Source organism: Salmo salar, chromosome 21, assembly GCF_965601325.2.
Source record: "Salmo salar chromosome 21, fSalSal1, whole genome shotgun sequence".
NCBI classification, from domain to species: Eukaryota; Metazoa; Chordata; class Actinopteri; order Salmoniformes; family Salmonidae; genus Salmo; species Salmo salar.
In genome coordinates this window covers 17,123,884-17,149,401 of record NC_138311.1, presented here as the reverse complement: position 1 = coordinate 17,149,401, position 25,518 = coordinate 17,123,884, and the positions used below count along the sequence as shown (strand labels likewise).

Sequence of the window (25,518 nt, the reverse complement as noted above, 5' to 3'; positions counted from 1 at the left end):
AAATGTGTCCTGTAAAGGTCTACTTGGACCTGAACTGGGAGTGGTCCAGCATTGAGGGGTAGAGAAAAGTTATCTCCACGGCCTCTGATGTGACTCTGGGAACTGGTGCGTCCACTTGGATTTAGGATAGGATCCTCATTATAGCTGTTTCCATGTTCGTTATTCCCATGTCCGTTATTCTCATGTCCGTTGTTTCCATGTCCGTTATTCCCATGTCCGCTAATCCCCTGTCCGTTGTTCCCATAACCGTTGTTCCCATTCCTTCCAAAGCCATTAGCATTGCGATTCAACACAAGGGCTCCATTCTCATCCTCACAGAACTGGCTAACAAGTTTTGACTCCAGAGCTGAAAGACAGAAGGAGAGAAACGACAACCTCAGGTAAAGTATAAAATATGATATCTGTATGACAGACTAAAGGGTGAAGTTGTTATTACTGCACAACAGCATTGTATTAAGTAATGTGTGATACCATACACATATGACCATGTTAATCACCTGGTAGAGTGTTGAAATCGTCGATGAGGTACATATGTTCACTGTCAGGGTCAGAGGCGATTAGATTTAGTTCACGCAGGAACTCGGCCTGGGTTGTATCTGAGGTGTTGACAATCCCCAGGGCGTACATCTCAATGTTGGCAGCATGGGCCTCCCTCACAGCAATGTCTAGCTTCACAGGCTCTCGTTTGTCTGTCTGTCCATCTGTGATAACAATGGCCACTTTCCTAACCCCAGTACGGGCACTGTAGAAGGCCTCCTGGGTAGCCTTCCGGATGGCGGTGCTAGTATAGGTTCCCTCACCCACGTAGGACATCTTCCTGATGGCCCGCTTGACATCTTGTTTGGTCATGTAGCGCGCCAGATTGAACTCCAGTTTGACATCCAGACTGTACAGGACCAGTCCAATTCTGGTGGCGTTACGTCCAACAGTTGTACGGTCCACCAGTGCTGTGACGAAGTCCTTGATGATTTCAAAGTTTTCCGGACCAACACTCTCTGAGCTGTCAATGACGAATACAAGCTCCATTGGCCTCTCCTTGCACTTGATTCCACATCCTAAAAGCATGAGAGAGATGCCAAATTAACATTATTTAATTAATGCTTCATGTTTTAGCTTGGATTTATTATTATCATGGTGTTAGTCTTACCACATATTTCCTTGATCAATTTAATGATGTCTTCTCTCTGGAAGCGATAGAAGTGTGAGAGTTATATTCATATTTTTGTATATATTACAGAGTCATTCAAGCAGTATGTAAAGTTTGTGAACTTACTGTAAGCCCTGCTTCACCCTTTACTCCTGGCCTACCCTGAGTTATGAGAAAACATTTGAATGAGTCACACATCACTACTTCTAAATTATATTGAAATAACATCACAAAACAGCAATTTTAGTAAAACAATGAATATTTAGAAAACTCACAGACTCTCCAGGAACCCCAGAATCTCCCATGCTCCCTTTTACACCCTTATTTCCTCTCTCACCCTGCAAGCCACGGTCACCCTGCAGTGAAGAGACAGGAGGAAGAAACAGGAGCACTGCCGTTAGGGACAAGGTCACTGCATCCATCAGAAGAAGAGTGTTATGAGTTGAAGCATGCATGTCATCCTCTTACCTTACCTCCTGGGAATCCTTCCCCTATGGGTCCCCTTGGCCCTGTCACACCCTGAGACCCCTGCTCACCCTAAAATACAAAAGATGAATCATTCATCAAAACAAGACCCATAGAGTGGTCATTTACCCAAAGTCCAGGTAGTTGAAAAAGAGCTAAAACACACTAAAGATCACAGGTCAGGAGTGGACTGTGTTATTAAACATACCTTGGGGCCCTGCAGACCTTCCCCTGGGGGCCCATTTGGACCAGGGGGTCCTTTCCTTCCAATGTTACCCTGTAAACCAATGATGCTAATTTAATGGGAGGGGACAGACAGGCTACAGACTATAACTAAAGTTGATTAAGTTTGGACATTGCCGTCACAGCTGGACTACCGGTATGTGTTAAGGTATGCCACGTATTACACTCAGAACATAACCTATGGCTGAATAATGGAAGTTCTGTTACTAGCTTCATACCGGTGGTCCTTGCACACCCTTTCCTTTTGGGCCTGGCAAACCTGGCAATCCTCTGAAGCCAATGTCTCCCTGGGACAGACATGTTTAGAGTCACGTACGATACATAATACACATTCACATTGACATGTAGTAGGTTGTAGCAGATTGACATCGAGGATTTAGGGACAGATACATGACAAGTACCTTAGGTCCTGGGATGCCAACGCCCTCAGGGCCCTGCTCTCCCTGTAGACCTGGAAGGCCTGGAGGACCCTAAAAAAGGAACAGGGAACAATCCAAATTGAATGAGCTTGGTTTAACACCAGTAATCTGCAGTTAAGTATGCAGTTGGTCATAAGTACTCACCACTGGACCAGGGAAACCTTCACCTTTAGGCCCAAAAGGTCCTGATGGACCAGGATTCCCATGGTCACCCTGGTAAAAACATTATTCAAACGATGAGCATATGCCTCATAGTAATAGTCATTTCATATTTTCTTTGTTGTGAATTGCAACACTTACCTTTGGCCCAGGTAGCCCATAGCCTGTCTCTCCAATCGGCCCAGAGGGACCAGGTGGGCCTAGATCACCCTGAGACAGAGAATGAGATAAGCTCATTACAATGCTGTTTATCAGCCAGGATCTGATGATGCATTTCAACAGACTGCATGTAAGTGTTTCTTACTGCAGGCTAACAGGCCTGTCAAATGTATACAGTACCTGCCAAGACCTGCATACAGAAACAGGGTGTTAATAGATGTGTATTTCTTACCTTGGGACCTGCAATGGCCCGTCCCGGTAGTCCTGGCATGCCCAGTCGGCCCGGTGTGCCAGGCTCCCCCTGAAAAAAAATTCAAATAAAATTGAACTCTACAGACACTTTATCCAAACAAGACCTACACTACCAACAGCCTGCAGAGATTTTCTGCAGAGTTTGCCACTTTTGTAATCTTCTAGTGTGTTTTGGTTGAACTCAAACTGTTGGGCTGCTATTACAACAAGCTCAACAAATATGCAGTCAATGCAGTGTGTGTTGAGTGTTGGTTGTAAATCATCTAAATAGACGTTAATTTAATGAACAACGGTAGGTCAAAGCAAACAATACTATCAGGTTCGCTAAATCTGCCGTGCTGTGATCAGATTGTGCTATTGTGTGTTATTGTGTTATTCTCATCATGGCACTTATCGTAAGAGTAGAGTTGTTCTGGCCAAATTCCCAATCTGGTCCCTTTCAATCATGTCCACCTTATCATCCACCTGATTCCCATTTGGCATATATCACTACTCACCTCTCCACTATGATAGCTTACGTGTGGTGAGCATTCTGGCACCCCCCCTTTGAGCATCTACCGTAGGTGAAAAGGCGCTATATAAACGCAACCAATTATTATTATTATTATTACCTTTGCCCCTGAGGGTCCGGTCATGCCAGGAGGTCCATGTAATCCACGGATGCCCCTCTGACCTTGGTCTCCCTGGTAGGGGTGGAGCACACATCCTTTACATGACCCCCTCTTGGTGCTTACAGGTTAGTATGACAGAAGGGTAAGGATGTGAAACCTACCTTCTCGCCCTGGGTGCCAATCCCTGCTGCTCCATCAGGACCTCTTATACCAGCTACACCCGCCTCACCCTGGCAGTGGCGAAGGGTAGACGGGACAGACCATTTCACATTGGCACATTCCTTTCCTTTGTGGTATACTGGATCTATAGAACTATACTGGATCTATAGAAGTGGTGTAAAGGGGAAATAACACACCTTCTGTCCTGGAGCCCCGTCCTCACCTGGAAAACCAGGTAAGCCAGCCAGGCCAGATGTACCAGGCTCACCCTGGAAAATAAAAATATATCACAAGTTCAACATGCTTATTTGAGAAGGTGTTTTTTTTTTATTATTTGGAAGACAGTGGATAAGGTATTTGTCTTACCTTTGGCCCTGGCTCACCAACTCCTCTCTCCCCTGTAGCTCCGAGCTCTCCTGGTAAACCTTGATCACCCTAGAAATAAGAGAATGGAAAGTAGGGTGAAGAAATCCACCAGGCAAAAACAACAGGCTAGCTACAAACAACAGCAATTAGAGAATTCCATTATCTTGGCCTTCAATTCATGGCTTTACATAGTCTTTACCAACCTTAGGTCCAGGTAAGCCCTCTCCTTGAGGTCCTCTGCTGCCAGGTGGACCTCTGGGACCCTCCACTCCCTGAGGAATAAAAATCACAATCACGTGTGTGTGTTTGATGGGCATGCAAGTGTAGTGTTACGTTAATCTTCGCTACTCATCTTACCTTCTCCCCCTGGATGCCCGCTCCTGTAAGTCCAACAAGTCCTGGATGACCTGGAGGCCCGAACTCACCCTGAGGTCAAACATAAAAAGGGTTGAGGGCAGGTCCCGATTAAGAAATCATAGGCTTTGTCTTTTATAGGCTCCCCTGCCCCCAGCTCACGGTGATGGCCGATGCGCTCGTCGTGGCAATAGCCTATCTCAAGATGAGATACTTTGAAAAACAGTGCTGCTGTTAGCTAAAATTGGGAGTTGTTGAGAATATTTTTTTTCTATTGGTTCTAAACACAGATTAGTCTTCTCTTTTCAGCAGTAGGCATTTGCTTTGCAAACTGCATGTTTTTCCCGCAATTGTATTTTGAATTCTGTAAAAGGCAAACCGACAGCCGCAACTAACCATAGAAATATAATCCATAGATGGCAGTTCCCATTCAAGTCAGGACTGGCATCCATTGCTAGTGTACCCATGAGTTTAACTGTCAAATTGCCAGGGTAAGAGGTTCCAAAACCCTTCTATGGATTATATGTCTATGGTCACAATGCAACAAGCTGTATATTTGACACGCATGCTGCCCAAACTGCGGCCTTCCTAACTGAAGGCAAACTGGTAACTGCCAAAATAAAGGAAACACTTGGGTAAATGAGGTATACAAAGTATATGTTATTGTGTGGGGGTGCATTTTCCTGGTCTTGTTTAGGTCTAGTTGTAGAATCTATGCCAAGGTGCATTGAAGCTATTCTGGCAGCTCGTGGTGGCCCAACACCCTATTAAGACACTTTATGTTGGTGTTTCTTTTATTTTGGCAGATACTTGTATGTGCTTGTGATAAAACTGAATCCATTATGAGCTATTGATCCTCTGTGGCTAAATTATGCTCTCTGGTGTATTTTGAACATGTGGCGCGGGCTCCTGTGGTTGGATAAAAAAGGCATGACTAGCAGAGCAGGCTCCTGAGGGTTGGCAGTTGCAGTAAAAAAAAGCCTAAATATATACCAGAATTTCCGGACTATTGAGCGCACCTGAATATAAGCCGCACACACTGAATAAAAAAAATATATTATTTTGAACATAAATAAGCCGCACATGTCTATAAGCCGCAGGTGCCTACCGGTACATTGAAACAAATGAACTTTACACAGGCTTTAACGAAACACGGCTTGTAACAAAAATAAATAGGCTTTAACGAAACACGGCTTGTAACAAAAATAAATAGGCTTCAACGAAACACGGCTTGTAACAAAAAATAAAAAATTAGCAGTAAGCTTTAGTTGTCTTTTTGCACTGAGTCAATTCCTCACGCTGCTGTTTCCAACGTCTTATCATCGACTCATTAAGACCAAGCTCCCGTGCAGCAGCTCTATTTCCTTTTCCAACAGCCAGATCAATCGCCTTCAACTTGAAAGCTGCATCATATGCATTTCTCCGTGTCTTTGCCATGATGAGGGTGACAAAATGACTACCGTAATCAGAATGATGGGAAGTTTGAGAGCGCTCGATTTAATCTAAACAGTAAACAAAAAAGTTGTTTGACCTTAACCCGTTCGGCAATTTCATTGGTCTAATGAAAGCTTCATGCCGCCAAAAAACTGAGCACGTCACAGAATGTGTTTTTTTTTTTAGAAAATAAATTTGAAAGCGGGAAAAATCCATATATTAGTCGCGTCATTGTTTAAGCCGCGAGGTTCAAAGCGTGGGAAAAAAGTTGCGGCTTATAGTCCGGAAATTACGGTACTACATACAGTATATAATATATACAGTACATAATCCTTTAATATTATTGTAAAACATTATTATTATTATTATATATTTTTGTTTTTTGCTTCCTCTTTGCTTTCTCTTCCCCCAGGGGCTTCAGCCCCGTTAAACCCCTGTATTAATCCGGCCCTGGTTGAGGGTCTAGGTTGGCATTTAAACCTTTATGAGTTTATTGGCCTTTATGTCTTAAAATCAAGATAATTGGTACTAATAGAATCACCAGGCTGAATATCTGCATGAGTGCCTTTCTTAAATGTGATATGCAGCATATAGAGTATCTTGTTCTTGACTACAGAGGGCTAAAATCCCTAACCACCAATAAATGCGGTTTAATTTGAGTGCTATACACTGGTTATGCCAGTATGTAACAATATACTGTAGCATGGTTGTTTATTGAATCCTACAACATGCTAAAATAATCCTACCTTCAACTTTCCCACAGTAACTACAGCTATAACCCTCCCCCCGCCCTTTCTTTCTCAATGGACTGCTCCAAGGAGGCCCAGAGGGAGGATCCAAGGCTTCTTTATGAACTTCATTAGGTCTTTTGTTGGGTAGACATGGCATGTTTGTGTGAATGGCATTGATTAATGATGTATTTACAGCCCACCTTTTCTCCTTTGATTCCTGCACCCGTCTGTCCTCTTGGCCCCCTCGGTCCGGCCAGCCCCCGGTCTCCCTGCCGAACAAAGACAAGTCATCACCCCTCTCTCCCGTCACGCACATCCAGCTCCCACTGGTTCACACAATCACAGCACTATCCTCATTGTTCTCATTCTCAGTCAATAGTGTAATAGGGACCGGGAGGGTTAAGTTAGCACCTGTCTGTCTTGTGAGTAACGTGACATGGTCCTATATGACTGAAGTTATGTTATTCTCAAATATGGCGTTCATGTTGGAATCTGTTTACGTTATCCTTCTGTTGCTAACCCTTGTCAAACTTGGCAGAGGGAGAGGGTGATGAATTTAGGCATGTTTATTGCCTCAGCAACAGTTGAAAAATAATGAAATGCAGACACACAGACAGGAACATATTAATTGTTGGGGGGGGGGGGGGGGGGGGGGGTTGACCTGTCCTTTAAAACTGCTCTGACCCCTTTTCGGAACGGGGGCTTTCCCATAAGAGCCAATGTTTGGTTACCTCAGGACATTTTCTGTGTTATGCTCATTTTCCACGATGTGCCTACTACTGCCAAATGTAAGTGCATCAACCACAGGTCACACTCTCAACACTGCTGTTATTTTATTTGCTCTCAGGTTCTGACTTGAATTAGGAAAAACAGACTGAAGGAAGTATTCCACTGCTAAAGAATTTGTTCATGAGGATGTTTTATACATTTACTCATCCGATATAAGCCCTGTGTTCATGTTCATGTCTCTACATGTTATGATGATAATATAACTCAAATAAAACCCAAGATGAACTCCAAGTGCTGTCATAAAAAATAAAAAAAAATGATAGCTATGTTTTCATAATGTGTTCCATTTTGTGGTTGTTTGCCACTTAAATCCCATGGAAATCCAGCCCCTGTCCAAGTGTATGTGATGTTTGAACAGTCCGCATATAAGATATGTCACTCCACAATTTGCAACATGGAAAAATGACATTGTTTTTAAAGGGTTTGCATGCGCGCATCAACATGAATGGTAACACTTGACTGAGAACTAGCTGTGAGTAGACTAGTTTGGAGAAGAGCAGGGCCTGGCTTTGGTGTTTATTACACAGTTCTTCCCTCTGAAATCCAGCGAATGAGAGTTGTGCTTTCATGCTTATGTAACTCCTTGTCAGTTTCTGAGGCAAATTATGGCCCAACAGATGGCCATCTTCAACAGCCCAGGCGCTGGTAGAATCAAGAGGTTAAGAAGCCGTCTGATTTATGGATGGTTTATGTCTGTTTCTGCTATTGGTGTAATACAAAGAAAGTCTTTTGAGTGGACATTCTGCTTCCAGCATTGTAGCTAATGGTAATCCCAGAAATGATGCTGTGGGCTAACACAATTCTCACTATAAAGAATGGAGGATAAAAATGAAGAGGAGCGCATTCTAGCTGTACCCAGATAATTTCTCTATTGTATTTTCCCTTTTAGTCATGACAAAATCGTAATCATACCTTTGGCCCAGGGAGCCCCTCTCCGTTGGGTCCTTTCTCCCCTTGAAAACCTTGTGGCCCTTGAGGCCCCTGTAAAATAAACCAGCATTATCCATTTACCAACATTGGGTCAGATGACAATGTCTTTGTAGTTGTCATCCCAGCTCACATTTCCTACTGTGATATACACTGAGTATACAAAATATTAAGGACACCTGCACTTTTCATGACATAGACTGGTCATGTGAATCGAGGTGAATGCTATGATCCCTTATTGATGTCAGCTGTTAAATTCACTTCAATCAGTGTAGATGAAGGGGTTAAAGAATAGTTTTTAAGCCTTGAGTCAATTGAGACATGAATTGTGTATGGGTGCCATTCAGAGGGTGAATGGGCAAGACAAAATATTTAAGTGCCTTTGAACGGGGTATGGTAGTAGGTGCCAGGCACACCGGTTTGTGTCAAGAACTGCAACGCTACTGGGTTTTTCCACGCTTAACAGTTTCCGTGTGTATCAAGAATGGTCCACCATCCAAAGGACATCCAGCCAACTTGACACAACTGTGGGGAGCATTGGAGTCAACAAGGGCCAGCATCACTGTGGACTCACCTTCCAGAGTCCATGCCGGAACTCAATGTTAGGAAGTTGTTCTTAATGTTTTGTACACTGAGTGTATAGTATCACTCACAAAGTTTATCAGGTTGTCAATGAAACCAAACTACATAATGTAGTAAGCTACAGTAAAATACTAGTCGGGTGTTTCATTCCACTCACTGGCTGGCCATATTCACCCAACCCTGGAGGACCAGGAGGGCCGGGTTTTCCCTGGAATCCCAGATCACCCTGCAAAAAAGACACGGTGAGATAGAACAGGTAACATAAAACAATTCATTAGTTAGACAAAAACAATAACAGACTAAATGTACCTTTGGTCCAGGAAGTCCAATACCATTTTCTCCCTGAATTCCGGCCGGGCCAGCTGGACCCCGGTCACCCTGTGATGACAAACACAAGAGACACAGATTAAAGTTAGTAGCAAACAAGGACAGCAGCATAATACAGATCCATGTCAAAAACAAGGGAGTGAGTTTCAGCTAAAAGGCAGTCCAAAGCTCTAATTCAGTCTAGGTAGTTCAGAGAAACTTTTAAATTCAGTTGTTTTACATTTAGATTCAGATTCAGATTAAAGTTAACTGACATCACATAGAACCATTGTCTTTTAATTTATCTTACTTAGAGATATATTGACATGATACCAATTACAGTTGAAGTCGGAAGTACACATACACTTAGGTTGAAGTCATTAAAACTCGCTTTTCAACCACAAATTTCTTGTTAACAAACTATAGTTTTGGCAAGTCGGTTAGGACATCTACTTTGTGCATGACACAAGTCATTTTTCCAACAATTGTTTACAGACAGATTATTTCACTTTTAATTCACTGTATCACAATTCCAGTGGGTCAGAAGTTTCCATACACTAAGTTGACTGTGCCTTTAAACAGCTTGGAAAATTCCTGAAAATGATGTCATGTATTTCAAGGCCTACCTTCAAACTCAGTGCCTCTTTGCTTGACATCATGGGAAAATCTAAATAAAACAGCCAAGACCTCAGAAAAAGAATTGTAGACCTCCACAAGTCTGGTTCATCCTTGGGAGCAATTTCCAAATGCCTGAATGTACCACGTTCATCTGTACAAACCATAGTACGCAAGTATAAACACCATGGGACCATACAGCCGTCATACCGCTCAGGAAGGAGATGCGTTCCGTCTCCTAGAGATGAACGTACTTTGGTGCGAAAAGTGCAAATCAATCCCAGAACAAGAGCAAAGGACCTTGTGAAGATGCTGGAGGAAACAGGTACAAAAGTATCTATATCCACAGTAAAACGAGTCCTATATCGACATAACCTGAAAGGCCGCTCAGCAAGGAAGAAGCCACTGCTCCAAAACCGCCATAAAAAAGACAGACTACGGTTTGCAACTGCACATGAGGACAAAGATTGTACTTTTCGGAGAAATGTCCTCTGGTCTGATGAAACAAAAATACAACTGTTTGGCCATAATTACCATCGTTATGTTTGGAGGAAAATGGGGGAGACTTGCAAGCCGAAGAACACCATCCCAACCGTGAAGCACGGGGGTGGCAGCATCATGTTGTGGGGGTGCTTTGCTGCAGGAGGGACTGGTGCACTTCACAAAATAGATGGCATCATGAGGCAGGAATATTATGTGGATATATTGAAGCAACATCTCAAGATATCAATCAGGATGTTAAAGCTTGGTCGCAAATGGGTCTTCCAAATGGACAATGACCCCAAGCATACTTCCAAAGTTGTGGCAAACTGGCTGAAGGACAACAAAGTCAAGGTATTGGAGTGGCCATCACAAAGCCCTGACCTCAATCCCATAGAAAATGAGTGGGCAGAACTGAAAAAGCGTGTGCGAGCAAGGAGGCCTACAAACCTGACTCAGTTACACCAGCTCTGTCAGGAGGAATGGGACAAAATTCACCCAACTTATTGTGGGAAGCTTGTGGAAGGCTACCCAGAATGTTTGACCCAAATTAAACAATTTAAAGGCAATGCTACCAAATACTCATTGAGTGTATGCAAACTTCTGACCCACTGGAATTGCGATGAAAGAAATAAAAGCTGAAATAAATCATTCTCTCTACTATTATTCTGACATTTCACATTTAAAATAAAGTGGTGATCCTAACTGACCTAAGACAGGGAATTTTCACTAGGATTAAATGTCAGGAATTGTGAAAAACTGAGTTTAAATGTATTTGGCTAAGGTGTATGTAAACTTCCGACTTCAACTGTATATAGAAATATATAAAATATAAGACAAAACACACATCACGACAAGACAGACAACACAACATAAAGAGAGACCTAAGACAAACACATAGCAGGGCAGCAACACATGACAACACATCACGGTAGCAACACAACATGACAACAACACGGTAGCAACACAACATGACAACAACATGGTAGCAACACAACATGACAGCTGCATAACATGGTAGCAGCACAAAACAGTGTACAAACATTACTGGGCACAGACAATAGCACAAAAGGCAAGAAGGTAAAGACAACTATACATCACGCTCAGCAGCCACAACTGTCAGTAAGAGTGTCCATGATTGAGTATTTGAATGAAGAGATTGAGATAAAACTGTCCAGTTTGAGTGTTTGTTGCAGTATATAGGCTTATGGGTAGGCTACATGAGGTGTGTGGCTAAAAGTTGCAAAATAAAGACATTGTTTCTTATGCTGTGCATCATTCACAAGTGATAATATATAATTCACAAGTGAAAGGCTAATATTGTCACCCATCAGACTATTCTTGATTTCAAATCAAATCAAATAACATTTTATTGGTCACATACACATGGTTAGCAGATGTTAGTGCGAGTGCAGCCCGACAGGATGCTCTCAATTGTGCATCTGTAAAAGTTTGTGAGGGTTTTACGTGACAAGCCAAATTTCTTCAGCCTCCTGAGGTTGAAGAGGTGCTGTTGCGCCTTCTTCACCAAACTGTCTGTGTGGGTGGACCATTTCAGTTTGTCTGTGACGTGTACGTCGAGGAACTTAAAACTTTCCACCTTCTCCACTGCTGTCCCATCATGTGGATAGGGGTGTGCTCCCTCTGCTGTTTCCTGAAGTCCACGATCATCTCCTTTGTTTTGTTGACGTTGAGTGAGAGGTTGTTTTGCTGACACCACACTCCGAGTGCCCTCACCTCCTCCCTGTAGGCTGTCTCGTTGTTGTTGGTAATCAAGCCTACTACTGTTATGTCATCTGCAAACTTGATGATTGAGTTGGAGGCGTGTATGGCCACCCAGTCATGGGTGAACAGGGAGTACAGGAGGGGGCTGAGCACGCACCCTTGTGGGGCCCCAGTGTTGAGGATCAGCGAGGTGGAGATGTTGTTTCCTACATTCACCATCTGGGGGCGGCCCGTCAGTAAGTCCAGGACCCAATTGCACAGGGCGGGGTTGAGACCCAGGGCCTCTAGCTTAATGATGAGCTATAGGGGGTACTATGGTGTTGAATGCTGAGCTATAGTCAAGGAACAGCATTCTTACATAGGTATTCCTCAGATGGGATAGGTCAGTGTGCAGTGTGATGGACCTATTGGGGCGGTAAGCAAATTGAAGTGGGTTTAGGGTGACAGGTAAGGTGGAGGTGATATGATCCTTGACTAGGCTCTCAAAGCACTTCGTGATGACAGAAGTGAGTGCTATGGGGCGATAGTAATTTAGTTCAGTTACCTTTGCCTTATTGGGTACAGGACCAATGGTGGCCATCTTGAATCTTGCGGGGACAACAGACTGGGATAGGGAGAGATTGACTATGTCCATAAACACACCAGCCAGCTGGTCTGCGCATGCTCTGAGGACACGGCTAGGGATGCCGTCTGGGCCAGCAGCCTTACGAGAGTTAACACGTTTAATGTCTTACTCATGTCGGCCACGGAGAAGGAGAGCCCACAGTCCTTGGTAGCGAATGGGTCTTCCGGTGCACTGTATTATCCTCAAAGCGGGCAAAGAAGGTGTTTAGTTTGTCTGGAAGCAAGAAGTCGGTGTCTGTGACATTTTCTCTTTGTAGTCCGTGATTGTCTGTAGACCCTGCCACATACGTCTTGTGTCTGAGCCATTGAATTGCGACTCCACTTTGTCTCTATACTGACATTTCCCTTGTTTGATTGCCTTGCGGAGGGAATAACTACACTGTTTGTATTCTGCCATAATCCCAGCCACCTTTCCATGGTTAAATGCGGTGGTTCACCCTTTCAGTTTTGCACAAATGCCACCATCTATCCACGGTTTCTGGTTAGGGTAGGTTTTAATAGTCACAGTGTGTACAACATCTCCTGTGCACTTTCTTATAAAGTCACTCACTGAACCAGCATATACATCAATATTATTCGCTGAGGCTACCCTGAACATGTCCCAGTCCGCGTGATCAAAACAATCTTGAGCATGGATTCCGATTGGTCAGATCAGAATTGAATAGTTCTTAACACAGGTACATCCTGTTTGAGTTTCTGCCTATAGGAAGGGAGGAGCAAAATGGAGTTGTGGTTGGATTTGCCAAAAGGAGGGCGAGGGAGGGCTTTGTATGCATCGCAGAAGTTAGAGTAGCAGTGATCCAGAGTTTTGCCAGCACAAGTACTACAGTCAATATGCTGATAGGATTTAGGTAGCCTTGTTCTCAAATTTGCATTGTTAAAATCCCCAGCTACAATACATGCAGCCACAGGATATATGGTTTCCAGTTTGCATAAAGTCCAGTGAAGTTCCCTGAGGGCCGTCGTGGTATCGGCTTGAGGGGGGGGATATACACGGCTGTGACAATAACCAAAGACAATTCTCTTGGGAGATAATACGGTCTGCATTTAATTGTGAGGAATTCTAGGTCAGGTGAACAAAAGGACTTGAGTTCCTGTATGTTGTTACAATTACACCATGAGTCGTTAATCATGAAACATACACCCCGCCCTTCTTCTTCCCGGAGAGATGTTTACTCCTGTTGGCATGACGTACAAAGAATCCAGGTGGCTGTATCGACTCCGACAGCATATCCCGAGAGAGCCATGTTTCCGTGAAACAGAGTATGTTACAGTCCCTGATGTCTTTCTGGAAAGCAAGCATTGCCCTAATTTCGTCTACCTTGTTATCTAGAGACTGGACATTAGCGAGTAATATACTTGGAAGCGGTGGGTGGTGTGTGCACCTTCGAAGTCTGACCAGAAGACCGCTCTGTCTACCTCTTCTCTGGCGGTGTTGTTTTGGGTCAGCCTCTGGAATCAGCTCAAATGCCCTGGGTAGTTCGGAAAAAGGATCCACTTTGGGAGTCGTATTCCTGGTCGTAGTGCTAGTAAGTTGATGCTGCTCTGATATCTAATAGTTCTTCCTGGCTGTATGTAATAACATTTAATATTTTCTGGGCTAACAATATAAGAAATAATACATCAAAAAACTAAATACTGCAAAGTTTCCTAAGGACTAGAAGCGAGGCAGCCCTCTTTGTCGGCGCCATTTTGATGTTGATCTTGTCTTTACATACTAATAATATATGTGTGACATTTGTTTTGATTTAGAATGGACTATTATTATGCGCATGTATCGAAACTGGTGCAGCGGGAAAAAAATACATGTCATCTATGCACTTAAATAGCAAATGGAGGACGTTTTCCCCATGGTTTATTTTCATGCCAGCCAGGTAGGCTATACTCATGTTGTAAATATTAGCAATGCGCTTAATATTAGGAAGGTTGAGAAATAAATATAGTAGGCCTAGCCTATTGAAAGCTGATGGGATCCTCCTCTTGTTATTAGCAGCCATCACTCTGTTTTCTGCCTTAATTGCACAGGCTATAGATATGTTGTGCAACATGAGCTCATGGGCTCTCATGAAGTGTTAGATTTTCAAATACATTTGCATTGATGTCAGAGTGATTAGAGGGACAACTGAGTGCTGAGTACCAAGCACTTAGCAAGTTTGGTAGGCTACTAATGACCAGCAGCAGCATCAGAGCTTGGAGAAGCCTAATTACCGTGACTAAACAGTCATGTGGAATTTGACTGCCTTCATGACTCGTGACCGCCGGTTTGGCGGTAATACGGTCACCGCAACAGCCTTATACCGAGGAATGGCTTCTGTCTGGCCACTCTATCATAAATGCCTGATGGTGAGTGCTGCAGATATGGTTGTCCTTCCTGAAGGTTCTCCCATCTCCACAGAGGAACTCTGGAGCTCTGTCAGCGTGACCATCGGGTTCTTGGTCACCTACCTAACCAAGGCCCTTCTCCCCCAATTTCTCAGTTTGGCCGGGCGACCAGCTCTAGGAAGAGTGTTGGTGGTTCCAAACTTCTTCCATTTAAGAATGATGGAGGCCACTGTCTTATTGGGTACCATTTTTTTGGTACCCTTCTCCTGATCTGTGCCTCAACACAATCCTGTCTCGGAGCTCTGCAGACAATTCCTTCGACCTCATGGCTTGGTTTTTGCTCTGACATGCACTGTCAACTGTTGGACCATATATAGACAGGTGTGTGCCTTTCCAAATCATGTCCAATCAATTGAGTTTACCACAGATGGACTCCAGTCAAGTTGTAGAAACATCTCAAGGATGATCAATGGAAACAGGATGGACCTGAGCTCAATTTTGAGTCTCATAGCAAAGTGTCTGAATACTTACTTAAATAAGGTATTTCGGTGGCTGAACCGATTCCGACAACATATCCCGAGAGAGCCATGCTTCCGTGAAACAGAGAATGTTACAATCTGTCTCTCTGGAAGGCAACCCTTGCACAAACTTATTTTTACCCATCTACCAATAGGTGCCCTTCTTTGTGAGGCATTAGAAAACCTCCCTGGTCTTTGTGGTTGAATCAGTGTTTGAAATTCACTGCTCGACTGAGGGACCTTACAGATAATTTGTATGTGTGGGGTACAGAGATGAGGTAGTCATTCAGAAATCATGTTAAACACTATTACTGCACACAGTGAGTCCTTGCAACTTATTATGTAACTTATTTAGGCATGCCATAACAAAGGTGTTGAATACTTATTGACTCAAGACATGTCAGCTTTTCATATTTTATTTGTATTTTTTAAATTTTGAAAACATAATTCCACTTTGACGTTATGGGAAGTTTGTGTAGGCCAGTGACAAAATAAAACTCACATTTTATCCATTTTAAATTCAGGCTGTAACACAACAACATTTTGAGAAACCCAAGGGATGTGAATACTTTCTGAAGGCACTGTAAGAATCTGTTAAGTCAATGTATTTAAGTTTAAGTTTTACCCTAATTTCAATGTTTACAACGCTGGTTGAAATGAGATGAAAACAGTACTGGTTGATTACTTTTTTCAAATCCAATGTATTTTCCACGTTTTCCACACTGACAAATGATGTTGAAACAACGTTGATTCAACCAGTGAATACCCAGTGGGGAGCTATTGTCTGAACTTTACTGTATATGGAAAAGTGGGAAAACAATTTTACCCCTCCAAATTAAAACAAGTCAGGGCACATCCTAAAGTCAGACATTGTCTCAGTTGAGGTGTCGACTCAAAGTAGTCAAAAACATCCAGTCTCAAAACAATTAAGAGCTATTTTACTGGAGGCAATGGTTTGCTGGAGAGTTTGCAGTAATCATGAGATTTACTCACGATTTAGGAGTTATTTAATCCTAAACAGGAAACAACAAAGAAGTGGAGCCTGTCAAGCAGAAAGCTGAGATAACCACTTAAAACGTTTTCCCAAAGCAAGGCAGATCTCTCACACGTTTCAGTCCATACTTCCATAACAATCACATTTGACCCCAGTTAAATGCTCAACTCCTTACATTCCATTCTTAAAACATATTCCTAACAGGGTAGACTATAAACATTGCTCTTTCCACAATTATCCATCCAGTTTTGAAAGATTGTCTTTGATGGTGGTGCTGATTCAATTAGTACGAGATAAATCACTAGGCTGCTAAAATCTCAACACGTACAGTTAGCATTCTCATATTATGGGAGCAACATCTGTCTTTAACATTCTGTTTTACCCTTTTATCTCTTTCCAACGGAAAAAAAAGTGTTTACCCTTTTTTCTCTTTCCAACGGAAACCTGCATGTTCTCACATGGAGAGAGAACATTTGACTTTTCATAGCTGTAGTGCCTTGACAATCCCGATAGAGGACTGGTAAGGAGGTAGACAGTGCTTTAGGCAGTTCCTAGTGTACCGTATATTTAGAAACAGGACTTCTGCCATTAACTGAACCTGAGTATGAATGTGAAAACTAGCATTAATCCCCACGCTGCTGAATTAGTGAAGGGGAAGGCACTGGCACCGGGCCAGTATTTTCCACAGGTGCCTATTAAGGGAGAGAGACACATGCCCCTCGACTCTCAGGTAGTACAACGCGTGGCAGGAACCTCTCTTTTAAAGTTCTGTTAAAAGGAAGTGTACAGGCGACAGCAGATGTGTGTGATGAGGTAAGTATGAGGTGTCTCCTTACTAACCTGCTTTCCCTGTGGGCCCTCAGGTCCAATGTCACCCTGTGGACCGGGTAAACCCTGGGGAGGAACAAAGAACACTCCTTAACAAAGGTGCACAATTCACATCGGGATATAAAGTGAAGGCTACCCAGATACTGATGCTAAATTGCTGGGAAGATCTACAGAGATTACTGACATGATCAACTACATTGTGTGTGTGTGTGTGTGTGGGAGTGGAGTGGAGCATGGAGCGAGTATATATGCGTTCATACAGGTGTTTCACAAAAGTATAACACTTTGATCTGAATATGGGCATTTCCCAGGTACATGTCGCTGTTGTTTACCCACCTGGAGACCTCTGACTCCTCTGGCGCCCATTGGGCCCTCAGGACCCTGGGAGTGGACATTCAATGAAACAGTAAATAAAGGTACTGTATAAATCAACCTGTAGTATGACCAACAGAACAAAAGCATGACTCAGAAAGCAGATAAGGTGGATTATTCATACCTACCCTGTCCCCTTTAATTCCTGGAGTGCCACACTCGCCTCTCTCACCCTGTGTAATGGAAAGCAATATGTCATATGAATGAACTGTAGCTTCAAAATAACATAAATAGTAATGACAACTTGAATGACATACCCTCTCTCCTTTGTAACCAGATTTTCCCTGCAAACAAACACAGTATAATAGGTTTGATTGTGAGCAACAGCTGTACGTACATTGATAAATGCTTAATCAACATACAGATGTAGGATCTTAATTTAAGCCAGTTTGCTGCAGCAACAGGACATGTGGATTATTATGTGGATTATTATAATTATTATTGCCATTTTTTTTATAGGGGTTCATACATTTTTTGTAAATCAAGTCTGAAATGTCGAAGTGGAAAACTTCAGAAGCATTTTTAAACCTCAAATACACTACGCGTTTTACATTTCCTGTATTGCAGGAAAGTTCCCCTGCAACAGGGTGATTAGATTAAGACCCTAGATCTGTATCTATAGATATCCGCATATGAACATTTCATATAAGAAGTACTACGTGTTTAAGTGTATCACTCACTTCTCCGCCATCCCGACCTGGAAGTCCGCTTAGTCCTCCCTCTCCCTAAAAGGAAAGGAGAACATGGCAATCTACCGTATATTATTTACACAGTACACACTGGAGCTATTCAATTTAGATGATTTTTTATTTTGTTTTCTTTTTATTTAACTAGGCAAGTCAGTTAAGAACAAATTCTTATTTACAATGATGGCCTACCCCGGCCAAACCTGGACGACGCTGGGCCAATTGTGCGCCGCCCTATGGGACTCCCAACCACGGCCGGTTGTGATACAGCCTAGACCGCTGTGCCACCTGGGAGCCCAAGCCTTATATTATTACTCCTATAAGGAATATGCAGTATGTCTACACAAGAATAGCACATGGAAATTGGCTGTATCTTGGATTTTAGAGAGACATCAGGAACACAACAGGTATGTAAATCAATTAAATAATTTAAAAGAATCATAACAAATCAAAGACCTTCGATCCTTTAAGACCAGGGGCTCCATCATCTCCAGGGCGACCCTTCTTCCCCTGTGGAATGAAGTAACAACACGAGATTCATTTAACTCACTTTCAAACAAAACATGTCTGACGAACGGCCACTATCCTTCGCAAATGATCTGCAGTGAGTCAATGAGAGATAAGCCATCACTGGCCACAGAAGGGCAAAGTGAAAGAGAAGCATAGTTTTCCTGAGGGAGTCGGTATTGTTTGCTTAGTGCGGGTGGTAAAAGGACCTGTGGTCACAAAGGGGGTGGCTTTTTGTGTGTGTGTCTGTGTATTGGGGTGTATCATGGTAGAAGTAAAGGATGGACATGTTGCTGCTTGGCCAAAAGGTGAGAGGTCAGGTTGCCATTCGGCACATGGACAGCGTGTGGCGGTTGCCATCCACAGCTAATCGCAGGTTTCTGGGCATTAAACTACTGAGAGCAGTTATGAGAGCCTTTAGTCTCAGTGTAAGAATGTAAGGACTCTCTCTATAGATAAAGTACCTGGTTATTGACAGTGGTGTAAAATACTTAAGTAAAGATACTTTAAAGTACTGCTTCAGTATTCTTTTGGGGTGTCTGTATTTCCCTTTACTATTTATATTTTTGACAACTTCTACTTTACTTTGCTACATTCCGAAAGAAAATAATGTACTTTTTACTCCATACATTTTCCCTGACAACCAAAAGTACTCGTTACATTTTGACAGGACAATTCACACAGTTATCAAGAGAACATCCCTAGTCATCCCTACTGCATCTGATCTGGCAGACTCACTAAACACAAATGCTTCGTTTGTAAATTGTGTTGGAGTGTGCCCCTGGCTATCCGTCAATAAAAAATAATTGTGCCGTCTGGTTTGCTTAATATAAGGAATTTGAAATGATTTATACTTTTATCAATTCCATTTACTTTTGATACTGAAGTATTTTTAAAACCAAGTACTTTAAGACTTTTACTCAAGTAGTATTTTACTTGGTGACTTTTACTTTTACTTGAGTCATTTTCTATTTAGGTATCTTTACTTTTACTCAAGTATAACAATTTAGTACTTTTTTGACCACCGGTTATTGATCATGCAGCTGTCTGTCAGCACAAGACTAACTGTCAGATGCTGAGGACCCGAACATTAACATGGCTGTCATCCATCCAGAGGAGGGCCTCTAGTCTGTTCTGATGATTAGAAGCATTGGTGGAAAAAGTATCGAATTGTCATAATTGTCATAGATACCTTAATAGAAAGTTACTCTTTAACTTGAGTAAAAGTCTAGAAGTATTTGGTTTTAAATATACTTAAGTATCAAAAGTAAAAGTATAAATCATTTAAAGTTCCTATTATTTAGCAAAGCAGACAGCACAATTGTCTTGTTTTTTAAATGTTCAGATAGCCAGGGGCACAATCCAACTCTCAGACATTATTTACAAAAGATGCATTTGTGTTTAGTGAGTCCCCCAGACCAGAAGCAGTAGGGATGACCATGTGTTCTCTTGATAAGTGCGTGAATTTGACTATTTTCCTGTCCTGCTAAGAATTCAAAATGTAATGAGTACTTTTGGTTGTCAGGGAAAATGTATGGAGTAAAAAGTACAATATTTTCTTTAGGAATGTAGTGAAGTAAATGTAAAAGTTGTCAAAAATATAAATAGTAATATAAAGTACAGATTCCCCAATAAACGACTTAAGTAGTACATTAAAGTATTTTTACTTAAGTAACTACTGTGTAGAACAACCTAATCTTACACTTTAAGCCCCCTCCAACATTCTCCATCTCTGACTAGCTGATAATGGAGGTAGTAAGTGTTATTTCCGATGACAAAGGTCCTGTTTTATTGCGAGTAAAGGTCTTCATAGGATGCCCATGGCTTCCATGGGGGACATCTTATGTGGGAAGGGAAATGTGCAATAACTTGCCGGGACAGGCAACACAAATTAGCAGTTGAGGCTTAAAGGAAATTCACAAAGAAAAACAACCAAAAATCTGTCTTGTCCTGTAGCATTTGGATTATTTTCAGAATGCTGGTAATGGAGATGCAAGAAAGACAGCTTTCTCTGACCACTGCAATTATTGTAAGTATCTAAAATCAAGCAATTACCCACAATATCAGAACCATGTAAGATTCCTCTTTAGAACATTTAATTGAATTCAGCCCTTCAGGAATATATCACCTTCTTAAATTTCAAAGGAAAAGTATTCTGTGTTTGGAAAGGAAACACAAAGTACTTACGGCTAAGCCACTGAGTCCTCTTTCGCCCTTCTCACAGGCACATTGGTGGGTCGGGGGACACTTCAAAAAGGCAAGACATGGTTTCAGAATCAACATGTAACAGTATCAGACCAAAAAATGTTGTATTTGTTTTTATTTAACCTTTTTTTTTTAACTAGGCAAGTCCGTTAAGAACAAATTCTTATTTCATGCAGGGTCCCTGAACTTGATTATGTATTTGTTGAATGAGGATAGTGTATCAATGCATCAAAATGTATTAGTACCTACCCCTTCATCAGCCAGGTCAGTCTGTGTAGAGAGAGATAAAACAGTGACAACCATTAGAGGAAATCATATACTGTATCATCCAAAACATACCGAAACCATGTACATTTACAACTAGATTACAGGACTAGTAAACTGTAGCTTAATGTGTTATACTTTTTCCTCCCCTCTTCACACACCGGTCCCATGTTTCACTATACTGAACAAAAATATGAACGCAACTTGTAAATTGTTGGTCCCATTATCCATGAGCTGAAATGAAAGATCCCTGAATTTTTACATATGCATAAAAAGCTTATTTCTTTAAAATGTTGTGCACAAATTTGTTTAATCCTTGTTAGTGAGCATTTCTCATTTGCCAAGATAATCCCTCCACCAGACAGGTGTGTCATATCAAGAAGCTGATTAAACAGCATATCCATTACACAGGTGCATCTTGTGCTGGGGACAATAAAAGGCCACACTAAAATGTGCAGTTTTGTCACACAACACAATGCCACAGATGCACAAACTGTCAGAAACCGTCTCAGGAAAGCTCATCTGCTTGCTCGCCGTCCTCACCAGGGTCTTGACATGACTGCAGTTCGGCGTTGTAACCGATTCCAGAGGGGGAATGCTCACCTTCGATGGCCACTGGCAGGCTGGAAAAGTGTGCTCTTCACGGATGAATCCTGGTTTCAACTGTACCGGGCAGATGGCAGACGTGTGGGTGAGTGGTTTGCTGATGTCAAAGTTGGGAATAGAGTGCCCAATGGTGGCGGTGGGGTTATGGTATGGGCAGGCATAAACCACGAACAACAAACACAATTGCCTTTTAGCGATAGCAATTTGAATGAGGCCCATTGTCATGTCGTACATCCGCCACCATCACCTCATGTTTCAGCATGATAATGCACAGCCCCATGTCGCAAGGATCTGTACACAATTCCTTGAAGCTGAAAATGTCCCAGTTCTTCCATGGCCTGCATACTCTCCAGGCATGTCACCCATTGCGCATGTTTGGGATGCTCTTCCTTTTCCCGCCAATATCCAGCAACTTCACACAGCCATTGAAGAGGAGTGGGACAACATTCCACAGGCCACAATCAATAAATAGCCTGGTCAACTCTATGCGAAGGAGATGTGTCGCGCAACATTAGGCAAATAAATGGTGGTCACACCAGATACTGACTGGTTTTCTGATCCACGCCCTTACTTTTTTTTAAAGGTATCTGTGACCAACAGATGCATATCTGTATTCAAAGTCATGTGAAATCCATATATTAAGGCATAATACATGTATTTCAATTGACTGTTTTCCTTATATGAACTGTAACTCAGTAAAACCTTAGAAAATGTTGCATGTTGCGTTTATATTCTTGTTCAGTGTATAAACTAGACTTTGAAGTGACTTTTGAGGTTTCTTGAATTATGGTTTCGTGCCAAGCTCTGTTTGGCTATGTTGCCACTTGAAATAAATGAATGTGTAGAAAGTCCCTTGTAATACCAATGAGACAAATGCAAACCAAATGGTATGGTAAAAGAGTATCACTGAAAGCACCCTGACTGTTTACCCACAGGGGAATGTAAGGTGCGACCGCAAGAGGTTGTGTTTACTCTTATTGAGAAAACCCATGAAGCATACCACAATCAAAGTAAAGCCCATGGGATATGCACTCACAATATAGAGATGGTAAGCAGCATGTCTATTGAGAAATGTAAGAAATGTATGCTCATTGAACAAAAATACCAAATCCATGGCTCTCATCCATAGCATTCATTATCTTGCTACAGTCGCTTGAATTTGTATACCTAAGAATTGTGGAATGTCAGTCATTCTGGCTCCAGTCTGAATCCTCCTTAACCCTCATACTACCCGCCTGCGGTCATTTTGACCGCAGAGGAATATTGTTTTTTATGAATTCTTCAAAATGTTCACGACTTTGTCAATCAACTTGTTCTTAGTAATCTAAATAATTGTTTAGTGTTTCTGCATCCATATAGACTTAAAAATTCAAGTCCTTCGGGGTACTTTTCACGACAGCCAAACACACCTAATTCCGCCTATAGTAATTTGATAGATAGGACCTTTATTTGAATCTAGATTTCCCTGGAGACATAATAACAAGTTATCCAAGTTATAGAGGGTGGAGGGGGACCTGTATCAGTGACTTTGACCAGATAGTCAGATCATCTGCAGAGATATAACTCCCCATGTACTCGCCTAAGATTGTACTTTTCTATACCACGTATTCTATGACTTTGTACAAAACCAAAATTACCTTACTTTTTGGCATGTACAAATCTGCCAATGGTATAAAAAGTCTGCCAATGGTATAAATACTTGATAGAACTGCAATACAGAACTCCGATATACTCAATCTACACAAAGAGCTGTATTGGTGTGTATTCTCCAAAAAGTATTTATTCTAGGGAAAATCTAAAAAAGTATTTATTTGAATCCCGGATTCTCTGGAGATATAATATTAAATATCCTATGAGGGTGGAGGGGGACCTGTATCAGTGATTTTGAACAGATAGACAGATCATCTGCAGAAATGAAGCACCTTATGTATTCGGCTATGGTTATAACTGGTTATAACTAGGTATGACCATGTACAAAATCCAAATTACCTTACATATACTGTATGCCTAATTGCAGTCAAAACAGCTCATAATAGTCGGTCAGCGGTATGCATACTTGGCAGAACTGTATTATAGAACCAGCTACTCTCTGAATGTACACATAGTGCTGTATTGGTGTGTATTCTTCTAAAACAAATATTTTACGGGAAACGTTATATAAATCCCAGAATTCCTATAATATCATCCACTATTCTATATGTGCAACTTGTTATGGTATTTGGGTTGCTATAACATTTGGTTTTAAGTGACTGAGGATTTGGGCATGCTTTTTGATTATGACAAAATGTGTATATACTTCATAATTCTAAAAACTAAATGATACTACAATCAGATGATGGTAAATCTGTTCTTTTTGTGACTTATGTGGATTGTACTAAAAGCTGCACATTATTTAAGGGAAACATTAATATTTTTGTTTTACAGAATATGCTAATTAACTGTACTTTTGGTTTGTTTTGGTTTAAGAAAAACAGATAACATTATTTACATGTCTAATGATATTTTGATAAGAATTAAGTATATTTTTTGCTATGATTGTTGCTTTTTCCAATAGTTTCTTCTTTGGATCAAAATGACCTAGGTTGTATGTAAAACATGGTAGTTGGTAGTATGAGGGTTAAAAACCCCTCCTGAGATGATTTTGGTTGCAACATCTTGTGTAATTCAACTCTGATTACCTGTAAATCACAACTGTATCATTGTGTCATCATCACTAACCAACATTGTGTTTCTTGAGAAGCAATGCAAGGCAGATCATACTCACAATTTCTTTGAGGACTTTCTCCACAATGTCAATATCCTGCAGGTTGTGGAGGTATCGGGAGGCAGGGGAACTGGCCAACAAACGCAGCTGGGCCACGTTGGCTGACTCGTTGGCTGCACGGGTTATGCCCACCGTGAAGAACTTAACCCCCTGGTTCTTGGCGTCAGCGGCAGCTGAGAAGATGTCTGGATTCCTGGGGTGGGAGATGCCGTCAGTGAGCAGCATGGCCACCTTGATGTTGCCTGGGCTGGACTCCTCCTGGTACATCTTGGTCATGTTGGTGATGGCGTAGGTGGTGTAGGTGCCGTGGCCGATGTAGACAATGGGGGTGATGTGGGACTTGAAGTTGTCGGTGCCCCTCCACTGCTTGAAGGTCTGCTCGATGATGACGTGACTGCTGTACTGCAGCAGGGCCGCCTTCCAGCTCAGACTGCGGCTCGTCTGCAGACGGGCGGCCTGGAGCCTGTCCACTACATCCATGGCAAAGCGCTTCTCCTGCTCATGGTTCTCCTTGGCACTCTCAGAGCTGTCCAGCAGAAAGGTAAGCTCCAGACCGCAGTCCTCATCTAAAATGGCTGTGTTCATGTGAAGACGAGTCAGAGACACACAATTGCACCAAGAGGCTATTCTATTAAAAATGGTCATTGTGGGTTATGAATGTGTTATGAAGTACTTATGTAGGTGCCCTTCAAATAAAGAGTTCCCGTGTTTTCTATCTTCACTCATTTTTAGATGAGTGCAATCGTTCAAAGTTATGACAGTCACGTCAAAATGCCAAAAACACTATCTAAAATGAACTCTTTGTCTTGATATTACATCTCTCACATGGACAGAAAGACCAAGCTAAATCATGTTAATGTGACATAGAGCGAAAATACTGTAGAATATCAACTCCTTGGGAACAT

At 42.0% G+C, this 25,518-nt stretch overlaps 1 protein-coding gene across 2 annotated transcripts in view; it reads right to left on the bottom strand.

Annotated features, from left to right (window-relative positions):
* Window positions 1–25,518, bottom strand: part of col28a2a (collagen, type XXVIII, alpha 2a) — a 30,286-nt gene that overhangs the window by 3,290 nt on the left and 1,478 nt on the right. For both annotated transcript variants that reach the window (XM_082967001.1, XM_082967002.1), the window contains exons 2-32: window positions 24,614–25,188; window positions 21,229–21,249; window positions 20,962–21,021; window positions 18,724–18,777; window positions 18,262–18,306; window positions 17,839–17,865; window positions 17,710–17,754; window positions 17,546–17,590; window positions 17,222–17,275; window positions 9,107–9,175; window positions 8,955–9,023; window positions 8,201–8,269; window positions 6,700–6,768; window positions 4,338–4,406; window positions 4,184–4,252; window positions 3,981–4,049; window positions 3,812–3,883; window positions 3,617–3,685; window positions 3,456–3,527; window positions 2,825–2,893; window positions 2,575–2,643; window positions 2,419–2,487; window positions 2,257–2,325; window positions 2,074–2,142; window positions 1,821–1,889; window positions 1,616–1,684; window positions 1,423–1,503; window positions 1,274–1,309; window positions 1,148–1,184; window positions 498–1,055; window positions 30–346 (exon numbers count right to left, since the gene is read on the bottom strand). In XM_082967001.1, coding sequence (XP_082823127.1) covers window positions 30–346; window positions 498–1,055; window positions 1,148–1,184; window positions 1,274–1,309; window positions 1,423–1,503; window positions 1,616–1,684; window positions 1,821–1,889; window positions 2,074–2,142; window positions 2,257–2,325; window positions 2,419–2,487; window positions 2,575–2,643; window positions 2,825–2,893; window positions 3,456–3,527; window positions 3,617–3,685; window positions 3,812–3,883; window positions 3,981–4,049; window positions 4,184–4,252; window positions 4,338–4,406; window positions 6,700–6,768; window positions 8,201–8,269; window positions 8,955–9,023; window positions 9,107–9,175; window positions 17,222–17,275; window positions 17,546–17,590; window positions 17,710–17,754; window positions 17,839–17,865; window positions 18,262–18,306; window positions 18,724–18,777; window positions 20,962–21,021; window positions 21,229–21,249; window positions 24,614–25,188 — 3,134 coding nt within the window. The remainder of the gene's footprint in view (window positions 1–29; window positions 347–497; window positions 1,056–1,147; window positions 1,185–1,273; window positions 1,310–1,422; window positions 1,504–1,615; window positions 1,685–1,820; window positions 1,890–2,073; window positions 2,143–2,256; window positions 2,326–2,418; window positions 2,488–2,574; window positions 2,644–2,824; window positions 2,894–3,455; window positions 3,528–3,616; window positions 3,686–3,811; window positions 3,884–3,980; window positions 4,050–4,183; window positions 4,253–4,337; window positions 4,407–6,699; window positions 6,769–8,200; window positions 8,270–8,954; window positions 9,024–9,106; window positions 9,176–17,221; window positions 17,276–17,545; window positions 17,591–17,709; window positions 17,755–17,838; window positions 17,866–18,261; window positions 18,307–18,723; window positions 18,778–20,961; window positions 21,022–21,228; window positions 21,250–24,613; window positions 25,189–25,518) is intronic.